The 12,214-nt window shown below is 51.3% G+C and overlaps 2 protein-coding genes across 2 annotated transcripts; one reads left to right on the plus strand and one right to left on the minus strand.

Moving 5' to 3' along the window:
• Positions 1–873: 873 nt before the first annotated feature.
• On the minus strand, positions 874–2,501 carry LOC146764507 (uncharacterized). The gene has a single exon (XM_085564496.1). The coding sequence runs from the start codon at positions 2,347–2,349 to the stop codon at positions 1,693–1,695; it is 657 nt and encodes a 218-aa protein (XP_085420622.1). The 5' UTR covers positions 2,350–2,501; the 3' UTR covers positions 874–1,692.
• A 6,706-nt stretch (positions 2,502–9,207) lies between these two features.
• On the plus strand, positions 9,208–11,126 carry LOC144247993 (uncharacterized). Its single transcript, XM_077789797.2, has 2 exons — positions 9,208–10,101; positions 10,288–11,126. Exons 1-2 carry the CDS (start codon positions 10,080–10,082, stop codon positions 11,124–11,126), a joined length of 861 nt encoding a protein of 286 aa, XP_077645923.1. The 5' UTR covers positions 9,208–10,079.
• Positions 11,127–12,214: the final 1,088 nt, after the last annotated feature.

Here is a 12,214-nt window from a genome sequence, read left to right on the forward strand (position 1 = left end):
CTGAAGCTCCCACTCTGCCCATGACAGGAACACCTTTGAGTGTCTGGAACATCCTGGCTGTTTGGCAGCCTGGGGACTCCTGGGATGTCACCGTGGGGACCCTGTGAGTGCCTGTGACTGACCGGTGCCTTTGCAGCCCAAGGTCTCCTGGGATGTCACCATGGAATGTTTGTGACTGCCTCTGACCACACAGCCCTTTCCATCCCCAGAAAGCCCAGGGAGGTCTCCATGGAGCCCCTGTCTGTGTGTCTGTGATATTCCAGCTCTTGAACAGCCTGGAGAGTCTCGGAAAGTCCTCATGGAACCCCTCTGAGTGTATGTAACAAATCTAATCCTAAGAAGGCAATCATCCCCAGCCCCTGTTGCTATGGTCAGTTTCCATGACAACCATCCCCAGCCCCTGTGGCTATGGTCAGTTTCCATGACAACCATCCCCAGCCCCTGTTGCTATGGTCAGTTTCCATGGCAACCATCCCCAGCCCCTGTGGCTATGGTCAGTTTCCATGACAACCATCTCCAGCCCCTGTTGCTATGGTCAGTTTCCATGACAACCATCCCCAGCCCCTGTTGCTGTGGTCAGTTTCCATGGCAACCATCCCCAGCCCCTGTTGCTACGGTCAGTCCCTGGGCAGCTCCATGGAGACCCCATGCCAGGGGTGGCTGCCATGGACACCAGCTCAGGCCTGGAGCCAGAGCCTGTTGCCATGGCAAACATTGGCACTTCCATCCCCAGGGTCATGGGATCCCAGAACCACAGAATCTTTGGCTGAGCTGGGCGGGATCCATCAGGATCTTCGAATCCAGCTGCTGGCCCTGCACAGGACACCTCAACAATGTCAGCCTGGGCCTGGCACTGGTGTCCAATTGCTGCTGGAGCTCAGAGAGCCCTGGAGCTGTGACCCTTCCCTGGGGAGCCTGGGCAGTGCCCCAGAAGCCTCTGGGAAAATCCTTTTCCTGAGATCCAAGCTAAGGCTGCCCCGACTCAGCTGCAGCTGTTCCCTCCAGTCCTGTCCCTGGGCACCAGAGTGAAGAGGTTTCCGCATTCCCCAGGCAGGGACTCACTCCCAAGGCTGTTGCCATGGCCACCAAGGCTGGGAGCAGCTCACAATCCTGGTTTCCATGGGCCAGGGTTTAGGAATGGGACTCCTCAATTTCCTGCTCCCAGTAATACTGCAGTGCAGCTCGCTGCCCTCCTGCATCCCATGGAAGACAGAAAAGGCAAAGAGCCTGGGCTAAGAACAATTTACTGGGAACAGGAACCACATAAGGAACAAACAGAAACAGAAACAATATTGAACAGGAACAGAAACAACACTGAACACAGAGATCATAAGAAAAACTATTTACAGGGAAAAGTACATCACCACTGACTGTCTCTTCCCAGACATGTATTTCTTCCTTCCTGGAAAGGATGCCCTTCTCCTTGGGGGAGAGAGAGAGTCCCTTTCCTGCCCCTGGCAATGACATCAGTGTGGGAGTGAATGTAATTACAATGCAATGGCCAGACCCTCCCATCATTTGATCCCACATCATGTCATTGGCAGGGGCAGGAAAAGGGACAGGTGTCTTCCCAGCATGGATCACAGGGAACATGGGTCACCAGGTCTCTTCGCAATGTGGGTCCTCCAATGGGGGATAAATCTGGAGCAGCACAAAGCTCTTCCTGCAGTTGGGGCATTTGCAGGGCTTTGCTTACTGGTGCCTCCGTTGGTGTCTGGTCAAGTTAGACCTCTGGGTGAAGCTCTTCCCACACTGGGGACACCTGTACGGCCTCTCCCCGGTGTGGATGCGCTGGTGCCTGACAAGGTGGGAGTTATGCTTGAAGCCCTGCCCGCAGTCAGGGCAGCGGAAGGGCCTCTCGGCTGTGTGAATCCGCTCATGCAGAAGGAGATGGGAGCTGGTGTGAAACCTTTTTGGACACTCAGGACACTCGTAAGGCCTCTCCCCGGTGTGGATGCGTTGGTGGGCGATGAGCTCAGAGCTGCACCTGAAGCCCTTCCCACACTCCCCACACTCGTAGGCCCATTCCCTGGTGTGGATCACCTGGTGACGAAGCAGGTCAGAGCTCTGTCTGAAGCTCTTCCCACACTCCAGGCACTTGTAGGGCTTCTCCCTATCCTGAAGCTGCTCATGGACCACCAGCTCTGACCTCTTGCTGAAGCTCTGTCCACCTTCCTGGCACAGGCTGGGTCTTTCATCCTCAGAGCACCCTGGGCTGCGTTTGGAGGCCCTCCACATGCGGGATCCCTGGGGCTTTTGCTCCTTGCTGGATTCCTGTTCCATGGAGCCGCTCAAAACAGCCTCTTCCATGAGGTTCTGGCATGGGGATTTGTCCTCCCTGGTCTCCATCTTCAGCTCCTTGTCTGGCAAGGAAGGACAAAGACAGGATGGTATTCACCTCTGTGCCTGAGGAAACAATCCTTTACTAAGAAAATTTTTAAAATACAAATGCAATAGAACAAACAACAAAACCCCTACTGACCGAGTCCGACACCCTGTGGGTCAGGGTGTTGGCAGCAGTCCCATTAAATGGTGGCTGAGGTCCTCCTGCAGTGACAGCTGTGTCTCTGTTGAAGCAGTTATCCTGAAGAAGGGTGAAGTTTTCTTCTGAAGGTCCAGTGGTGGTGGAGATGGGCCTGGTCTTTCTCTGGGAATCCAGTGGAGCTGAAAGCTGCTTTTCTGGGAATCCAGTAGGAAAAGGCAGGCTGTGGTGTTTCAAGGCTCAGATTATATCCAGGTAGGAATGCTGGCTCCTCCTTCTGGGTGGAGCATCGCACAATGGGATGATGTCATTTTTATCAGTCATGCACTTTTATCAGTCATGCATTTTTATCACTCAATGGCCCATTAGCAGAAGATATTTCCCGAGGGATGATTGGTTATGGAAGAGATAAAGTCAGCTTCCTAATTAACTTCCTAATGATAACTGCCCCCACCTTTAACAGATGGCAATTGAATACACACACAGCTGAACCTGAGACACTGTTCCAGCCTTGGAAACCAGGATTTGGTAGCAGGACTTGTTAGGGAATGCAAGCCTGTCTGAAAGCAGAGAAAGAATCTCCAGAGCCTTCAACAAGAAATAGAGAGTTGTGTGATAATCATTTCAACATCTTCTCTTTTGGAATTATTTTCTAATGATATTTTCCTTCACTTTTCTTATACTTTTGTACTATTTTGAAGATTTGTATTATCTAAAATTTTGTATTATGTAATATTTTGCAGATTTGTATTTCACTGTTCCTTAAGCTAAGTTGGTGCCTGTGTCTTTGGTGTTGACCCTGCCCTCAGGTGAAACAGGACCCCATCCTGCCTAAGAGTTACCTGGGAAGACAAAAACCCTCACTCCAAAAGTTCCCCTTGCTCCTTGCTCCCCCCACTTTATACACTGAGCAGGATGTCCTATGGGCTGGGGTATCCCAGGGTCAGCTGGGCTCACCTGTGCTGGCTGTGTCCCCTCCCAGCCTCCCCGCAGCCCCAGCCCCTCCCCAGTGTAGCCCAGAGGGGCAGGACAGGCCTTGGCTCAGTGGGAGCTCAGCAAGAGCAAAACCATCTCAGTGTGCTCAGCCCTGTGCTCAGCACCCGGCCCAGCAGTGTCTCAGTGCCAGTGTCCGTGCCATCAGTCCCAACAAGGGGTTTCCATGGCACCTGCCAAGACAGGTGGCCCAGGTGTCACACCCGCTGAGGGCTGCCATGGACACAGTGCCCAGCACTGCCCCTTTCTGTTTGCCTGACCTGGCCTTTGGCCCTGGCACTGCCGTTTGCTGCTGGTTCCGCGGTGCCTGACCGGCCAGCGTGGCACAGGGCAGGTGGCCATGGCACAAGGGCCCAGCAAGGGATCCCCTCTGGCTCCGGGCTGTGACAGCAGCCTTGTGGAACGGCCCAGGGCAGGTTTCCATGGCAAACAACCATCACAACGCCTCCAGGCATTGGTTGCCGTGGCACCAAACTAAGGAATGGGTCCCTGTGGGTGTTGCTGTGGCACCTGGTGGCACCAAGGAGTGGCACTGCAATTGTGCCTGGAACAGCCCTGGCACCGCTTTGTCCTGAGGGCTGCCACAGCAGCCAAGGGCAGCAGCAGCTCTGCAGGCAAGTGGCCATGGAACCTGGCTGCAGAAAAGGGTCCTGGGCTGGTTTCCAAGGAAACTTGAACAGATGTGGCTTGCCATGGCACCCAAAGCCAGCAGTGGGGTCAGTGCAGTGACCATGGCAAGAGTCCCTTGCAATGGCCCAGTGCAGGTTGGGCTGATGATCCACCCTCACTGCTGGCCCAGGGCAGGTCTGCAATGCTCTTGGAGGCACCTTGGGCTTGGCACACACTTGAGGAGGCTGTCTGTTTTCAATGGGGAAACTCAGGATTTTCGTTTGCTACAAAAAGTAAAGAAGGAAAAGCCAACTTTGCCTGAGTGCAACCAGTTCTCCAAGCAAAGCAGGTCCCAGGTGAGTGAAGAGAGACAGGATGGGGATGGGGAATGTGGAGCAAGGTTGTCCATTGTGAGAAATGCCAATCGCTTGTTTTTAGAGTTTTTGATAGTTTAATAATAATAAAATGGTTATTAAAATAATACTACAATTAAAGTAATAACATTTTGAGTTAGCACAATACAAAGACAATAAAAACCAAAGAAATACGGACTCTGGATGCTCTCTGGCACTTAAACCACAACAAGCATGCCTTGTGTACAAAGGAATCACCCTTGAAACAATACACTGTTGCATATTCATATATATTTCATGGTTATGCATACATTCTATTTAAAACAAGAACCTCTCCCTGTTATGTGTCAATTGCTTCCTTTAATAACCACAGCGTCTTTCAATCTGAGCAAGGCCTGAAGAAATTAGCTTTTTCTGATAAGAAAACCATAAATTCGTCTTCTATGGAAAATTTAGGTATTTGGTGACAGTTACTTCAAAGCAAGTATCTCATTCCTTAAATAAAACCCCATTGACATAATATTTATTTTAACTACTAAAGCTTAATTTTAACTGTAAAACTACATTTACCATACTCTTAAAATGTTAATATGGCACAACTAATCAATATAGCATGACACATATAGTGAATATCTGCATAGAGCCATATAATATGCATTTTTCACATCCATGCTGGGTCAGACCTCCAGGCACAGCTCTTCTGAACAGGCCAGACCTCCTCAAGAGAGTCCCAGCATCAATATCAGTCACTGAATGCTGTAATCTCCTCTTGTGTAATAAGAACAGCAATAAAAGACACCCTTTAAAACAGGAATACATATTTCCTAGAAGCCCTTTGCAATATCTCTCCATAAATATTGTAGGAAAACTTCTAAATGAATGACACTAGAGGCGAGAGAAATCAAGGCAGAGCCACGGTTTTTCAGGACTGGCTTGATCCTAATGAGCCCCGTGGTGCATTTGGAGCTGAGCCTTGGAACCCCAGGGCCTGAGAGGAGATGGCACAAACCTTTCCAGGAGTCAAAGTCACAGGAAAACCCAGAGTGTCTCAAGGCATTAATGGGTACCACTGAGCACCATCCCCAACACAGGCTGCTCATGGACTCCTTGTAGGAGTGAATGGGAGGCAAGGATGGCACAAAAACCTCTCAGAGACTCAGTGTTGAAAGGAAATTCCAAAGTACTTTAAAGACCTTGAGTATCTCAAAGCATTAATGAGCCCTACTGAGTGTCAGTACAAAGCTCTCAAAGGACTCATTAAAGCTAATGGGGGTCATAAAGATAACTGGGGCCATGATTGCACAAACCTCTCACAGAGTCTGGATCAGAAGGGAAACATCAAGTACCTTAAAATAATTGAGTTCCTAGAAGTGTTAATGAGCCCACTCTCTGTTGTTTACTGACAAAAACCTCTCCAGGGACTAATTACAGCAGATAATTGGAGGCCAGGATTGCACAAACCTCTCAGAGTCTCCAAGGCAAAAGCAAAAGCCAAAGTCCTTTGAAGAACCTGCAGTCCCTGGGAGCATGAAGGAGCCCCGAGGACCATTCCTGACCAAGGCTCCCCAGGGACTCCTTCCAGCAGATCCTTGAGGCCACTGGGATGTGGGCTGTGGGGGATGCTGAGGGCAGGACCAGGGGGTGACAGTGCCCAGCCTGGCTGGGGCTGTGCCAGGAGGCCCCAGTGCCTCAGCACAAGGTGTCTCCTCACAGCCCTTGGTGGCACAGACCCTGCTGTGCCCCAGGGCACCAAGACTTGTCTTCTCTTTGTCCCCACCTGTCATCACTGCCTCCAGTTCTCTGCTCTGCCCTGCCTGGGGACACTTTCTCCGTTTTGTCCCTCAGTGGGGCCCATTAAATTCAGGGAAACTTTGGGGATGGACTCTGACTTGGAGTTCTGGAGAGGTTTCTGCAGCTCCCTCTCAGGGCCTGATGTTCATGACCTGAGCACAAATCCCCAGAGGGTCATTAAAGTCCTTGTGCTGTGTCTGTGCTGCTGAGCTGGGCTGGGCTCCTGGCACAGAGGCAGGTCCTGGCAAGGGCAGTGCTGCAGAGAGACAACTCTAGACAGGAGCAGCTCCTGTGCCAGCCCAGCAGGGCTGGGGCACTGCCCACAGCCACCCCGGGCACAGCACAGAGGCACAGAGAGCTTCAATCAGTCAGGGCTGGGAAGGGGCTGAGAAGTGCCTGGGGCAGAATCACTGCCAGCCCTTGGCACAGGAACCTCTGGCTGCAGGACAATGCAGCTGCAGATCCTGGAGTGATCTCCTGCAGCTGGAACATCCCAATGCCCACAGACCCTGTGAGTGCATTCTCTGATTATCTCTTGTGCAGAGCAGCCGGGGTGCCCAGGGCTGTCCTGCAGAGCAGGGTCCTGCAGCCCAGGGCACCGTGCTGGGGCAGGGGCTCTGCTGCCTGCCAGGGACAGCTCTCATCCAGCCCTGGGTGCTTCTCACAGCACTGGGGGACAGGATCTGGCTGGAAGGAGACAGCTGGTAAGGCTTGGAAGTGTTCTCCCTGTGTGGTGGGGATGCTGCATTGTTCAGGACTGCTCCCAGCATGGCATTGGACTGCAGAACATTTCCAAGTAGATTATACAGGGAGAACAGCAAGGCATGGGCTGCATAAAAGGCAAAATTCTGCATTTTGAATCTACTGCTCTGGGTTGCCTGGATGAGAAATTGCACATAGAAATTCATTTCAGTTCAGGTGGAGAGAAATAAAAGAGTTTTCTCTCAGATCTGAATAAACCAGGCAGTGACAGAAATCAGCAAAGAGCCCCTTAGAGGCAGCATCTGTGTTGCTTTTCCAGCCTGCTCAGGGTTGCTCCGATGTTGCCATCAGAGCCTGCAGAGCCAGAGCTGCCCCTGGGCAGTGCCTGAGCTGGGAGGGGTCTGCAGGGCAGAGCTGAGCCCCCAGGGCTGGGCTGGGCTCTGGCAGCTCTGGCAGGCCCAGCCCTGGGCACAGGGAAGCAGCTGCTGGCAGGGACAGCTCCAGGCAGAGTCCTGGACAGGCAGTGGGGGGAATGTGCCCCCAAGTTGTGCTGGAATATTTAAAGTCCTCTCCAAACCCACCTATTCCAAGATTACTTTTTTTACAGATCCCCATGTCAAGACAGCGCAAATGTCCATCAGCAGATCCATCAGACACTTCCTCCTGCTGGCACTGGCAGACACACGGCAGCTGCAGCTCCTGCACTTCTGCCTCTTCCTGGGCATCTCCCTGGCTGCCCTCCTGGGCAACGACCTCACCATCAGCTCCGTAGCCTGCGGCCACCACCTGCACACACCCATGTTCTTCTTCCTGCTCAACCTGGCCCTCAGCGACCTGGGCTCCATCTGCACCACTGTCCCCAAAGCTACGCACAATTCCCTCTGGGACACCAGGCACATCTCCAACGCAGGATGTGCTGCACAGCTCTTTTTCTTTCTGTTCTTTTTAGGAGAAGAGCTTTCACTCCAGACTGTCCAAAATAGGATAGAAACTGTTGCAAAATAGTTAATAATATACTATTAAAATGTTTGGTTATTATATTGTAAATGGAACTAAAAGGGTAATTATAAGAAATATGGTACTCGACTCGCCGTATTATACCTAAAGTAAACTGCATCCTCCCCAAGCAGAAACGAGCCAGCCTGGACAGAACTGTAAGGGCTAATTAGAGCCTTAACATTCATGCAACTTAAGAATCCCAACAGAAACCAAACCAAAGGAACAAAAAACAGTATAAAAAGGGGACATCTGAGTTGGTGAGACTGTACTGCTTGACCTGGAACATCAGGAACATCTCTTCTCAAGAAAGGAAGAAGATCCATCGCTGGCTCTGCAGCATCATCAACAGGAATGCTCCTGCTCTACCCATGGGCCCCTATGCTTTAGGCCTTATAATAAATGCTGAAATCACTTCAGTACAGACAGTGTGTTTCCATTTTTGAAACTGACAATCGTATGCTAAAAACACTACCTGTCCATCTGCAGAGCCCTGCACTACGAGACCCCCTGGGCGGCAGAGCTTGTGCCCACATGGCAGCAGCTGCCTGGGCCAGTGGCTTTCTCTTTTCACTGCTGCACCCAGCCTATACATTTTCCCTGCCCCTGTACCAGGGAATTGCTCTGGGCCAGTTCTTCTGTGGAATCCCTCAGATCCTCAAGCTCTCTTGATCCAAATCCTACCTCAGTGAAATTGGGCTTGTTGCAGTTAGTGCCTGTTTAGGACTCAGATGTTTTGTGTTCATTGTTTTCTCTTCTGTACCTATATCCAGGCCTGAGCTGAGCATCCTCACTGAGCAGGGGCAGCACAAATCCTTTTCCACCTCTTTCCCTCACCCGCCTCTGCTCTCCCTGTTTGTAACTGGCATATTTGTCTCCCTGAAGCCCTGTTTGAATGTCTGGCAGTGATTCTGCCCCAGGCACTTCTCAGCCCCTTCCCAGCCCTGACTGATTGAATCTCTGTGTGCCTCTGTGCTGTGCCTGGGGTGTCTGTGGGCAGTGCCCCAGCCCTTCTGGGCTCTGCACAGGAGCTGCCAGGCCACACAAAGCCTTGGGCTGCTCCAAGCTCCTTCTGGGGGACGTGTGTCACCACAGCCCTGCCCTGGGAGGGAAGTTTCTTTCTCCTGGTATCCAGTCTGGGCCTCTCCAGTTGCCCTTGGTGCCATTATTTCTTTCTCATGCTTATATCCTCTACGAAGAAAAGCTCCACCATCTCTGAAACCACTCTTCAGTCCCTCCCAGGCTACTCCTTTTCTGTCCTCAGTCTCCACACCAGTGAGCCCAGAGCCTCTACCTGTTGTTTATGTGATGAGGCCTCCAAACCTCATCTTAGAAGACTTTTGGGTTCTCTCTGAGGTCTGTGAAAATGGAGAAATAATGGTCAGAGGTATTTTCTCCCAAATCTTGCAGTGTCAGAACAAGGGTCAATACCTCTAAATACATGATGTAGCTGGGGGTGTGTAATGAATTCCCATCTGTTAGAAATTATTTGCTTATCTTCTGTTAATTGGGCAGTTTTCTTTATCTCTTCCATAACCAATCTTCCCTCCGGGAAATATCTTCTGCTAATGGGCCATTGTATGTCACTGCATGACTGATAAAAATGACATCATCCAATTGTGAGATGCTCCTCCCAGGTGCAGGAGCCAAGCATTCCTGCCTGGATATAATCTCAGACTTCAAACACCACAGCCAGCCTTTTCCCAATGCATTCTCAGAGGAGCAGCTTTTCTTCTCCACTTTGGAGAGGAAGATTCCCAGAGGAATTTCCACACATGAAGATTCCCAACAACCACACCACTGGACCTTCAGAGGAAAACTCCACCCTTCTGCAGCATAACCACACCTGTCACTGCAGGAGGACTGCAGCCACCATTTAACAGGACTGCTACTAACATCCTGACCCACGGGGTGTCAGGCTGTGTTCTGACTTTGTCAGTGTCTTTTGGTTTTTTTGTTTGTTTGTTTGTCCAATTGCATTTGTATTTTTAAAACTTTTCTATTAAAGAACTGTTATTACTATTCTCATATCTTTGCCTAAGACACGCTTAACTTTAAAATAATAATAATTTAGAGGGAGAGGGCAATATTTTCCATTTCAAGGGGAGACTCCTGCCTTCCCTAGCAGACACCTGTCTTTTCAAACCGAGAAAATGCCCCAGAATACCCAGGCAGGTGAGGAGGAAGACAGTACCCCTTTCCCCCTCACTCCTGCTACATCTCCCAGTCCAGAATAGCCCCTGGCTGCAGGACAACTCCGCTTCCAATGCTGTCCTACAGGGGTTGTACTGGGGGGATCTCCTTCCTCTTCCCTCTAGCATGAAGGCAAATCCCATCCTGTCCTTGTCCATCCTCCCTCAGACAAGGAGCTGAAGATGGAGACCAGGGAGGACAAAGCCCTACAGCAGAATCTCGTGGAAGAGGCCATTTTAAACAGCTCCATGAAACAGGAATCCAATAGGGAGGAAAAGCCCCAGAGATCCCACGGGAGGAGAGGCTACAAACCCAGCCTAGGGTGCTCTGAGGATGAAAGACCCAACATGTGCCAGGAAGGTGGACAGAGCTTCAGCCAGAGCTCAGAGCTGGTGGTCCCTGAGCAGCTTCATGATGGGGAGAAGCCCTACAAGTGCTTGGAGTGTGGGAAGAGCTTCAGACAGAACTCTGACCTGCTCTGCCACCAGATGATCCACACGGGGGAATGGGCCTACGAGTGTGGGGAGTGTGGCAAGGGCTTCAGCTGCAGCTCCGACCTGATTGTCCACCGACGCATACACACTGGGGAGAGGCCTTACGAGTGTCCCGGGTGTCGGAAGGGGGTTCGGATTAGCTCCCATCTCATCCTGCACCAGCGGATTCACACCGAGGAGAGGCCCGTCCGCTGCCCTGACTGCGGGAAGGGCTTCAAGCAAAACTCACACCTCGTCACCCACCAACGCATCCACACAGGGGAGAGGCCCGACAAGTGTTCTGAGTGTCAGAAGAGGTTTCAAACCAGCTCCCATCTCCTTCTGCATGAGCAGATTCACACAGCCGAGAGGCCTGTCCGCTGCCCTGAATGCGGGCAGGGCTTCAAGCAAAACTCCCACCTCATCACCCACCGGCACATCCACACTGGAGAGAAGCTGTACAGGTGTCCCCAGTGTGGGAAGAGCTTTTCCAGGAACTCTCACTTGACCAAACACCAACCAAGGCACTGGTAAGCAGAGCACGGCAAATACCCCGACTGCAGGAAGAGCTTTGTGCCCTGCTCCAGCTTCATCCCCCATTGGTGGACCCATGTTGGCAAGAGTCCGTGACCCATGTTCCCTGTGATCCATGCTGGGAAGACACCTGTCCCTTTTCCTGCCCCTGCCAATGACATGATGTGGGATCAAATGATGGGAGGGTCTGGCCATTGCATTGTAATTACATTCACTCCCACACTGATGTCATTGCCAGGGGCAGGAAAGGGACTCTCTCTCTCCCCCAAGGAGAAGGGCATCCTTTCCAGGAAGGAAGGAATACATGTCTGGGAAGAGACAGTCAGTGGTGATGTACTTTTCCCTGTAAATAGTTTTTCTTATGATTTCTGTGTTTGTCCTAGGTTGTAAGATAAGCTTGTATTCTATTTGCCATCTGTTGAAGGCAAACCTGTTGGGCAGGTTTTGTTATCTTTTCCAAGAACCGGTTTTGCTCCTAAGAGGTAATGGTTTGTTAGTGGGCCATTGACTGATTCAATGCAGGGCTGGTAACATAACACCATGCTATTGTGAGATGTTCCACCCAGAGGGGGAAGCCAAGCACTCTTTTATTGGGTATAAAGGGGTAGCTTTTGGGGAGAGAGGCAGCTCGTGCTCTCTCTTCGCGGGATTCCCAGGGAAGCAGCTCTCTTCGGCGGCACTCGCGGTGAAGCAGCCAGAGCGCGCTGAGGCGACGGTGGCGGAGCTCGGAGGCAACCCCAGCACAGAGGAAGATCAGCCCCACTGCCACCAGATCTTCAGCGGAAAACTATACCCTTCTAAAGATCACCACTGCAGCTGCAATTCATCAACTACTGCAAGGGGAGCAATCGTCCCAGCAGGACTGCTACTGGCACCCCGAATTCTCAGGTTCTGGACTTTTTCACTGGTTTTGTTTGTACCGATTGCATTTGCCTTTTTAAATTGTTGTCTAGTTTTCTCCTAGTAAAGAATTGTTACTCCCATTCCCATATCTTTGCCTGAGAGCCTTTTGATTTAAAACTCCTAGTAATTCAGAGGCAGGGGGTTTACATTCTCCATTGCACAGGAGGCTTTAGCCCTCCTTCGCA

Source organism: Lonchura striata, chromosome 33 (genome assembly GCF_050655825.1).
Source record: "Lonchura striata isolate lonStrDom1 chromosome 33, ASM5065582v1, whole genome shotgun sequence".
Classification (NCBI taxonomy): domain Eukaryota; kingdom Metazoa; phylum Chordata; class Aves; order Passeriformes; family Estrildidae; genus Lonchura; species Lonchura striata.

Bases quoted from the DNA above. Each gene is read 5' to 3' on its own strand.
- LOC146764507 (XM_085564496.1), bottom strand. From the start codon at position 2,349: ATGGAGACCAGGGAGGACAAATCCCCATGCCAGAACCTCATGGAAGAG.
- LOC144247993 (XM_077789797.2), top strand. From the start codon at position 10,080: ATGCCCCAGAATACCCAGGCAG. The intron at 10,102-10,287 runs GTGAGGAGGAAG...ATCCTCCCTCAG, and splicing joins GCCCCAGAATACCCAGGCAG to ACAAGGAGCTGAAGATGGAG.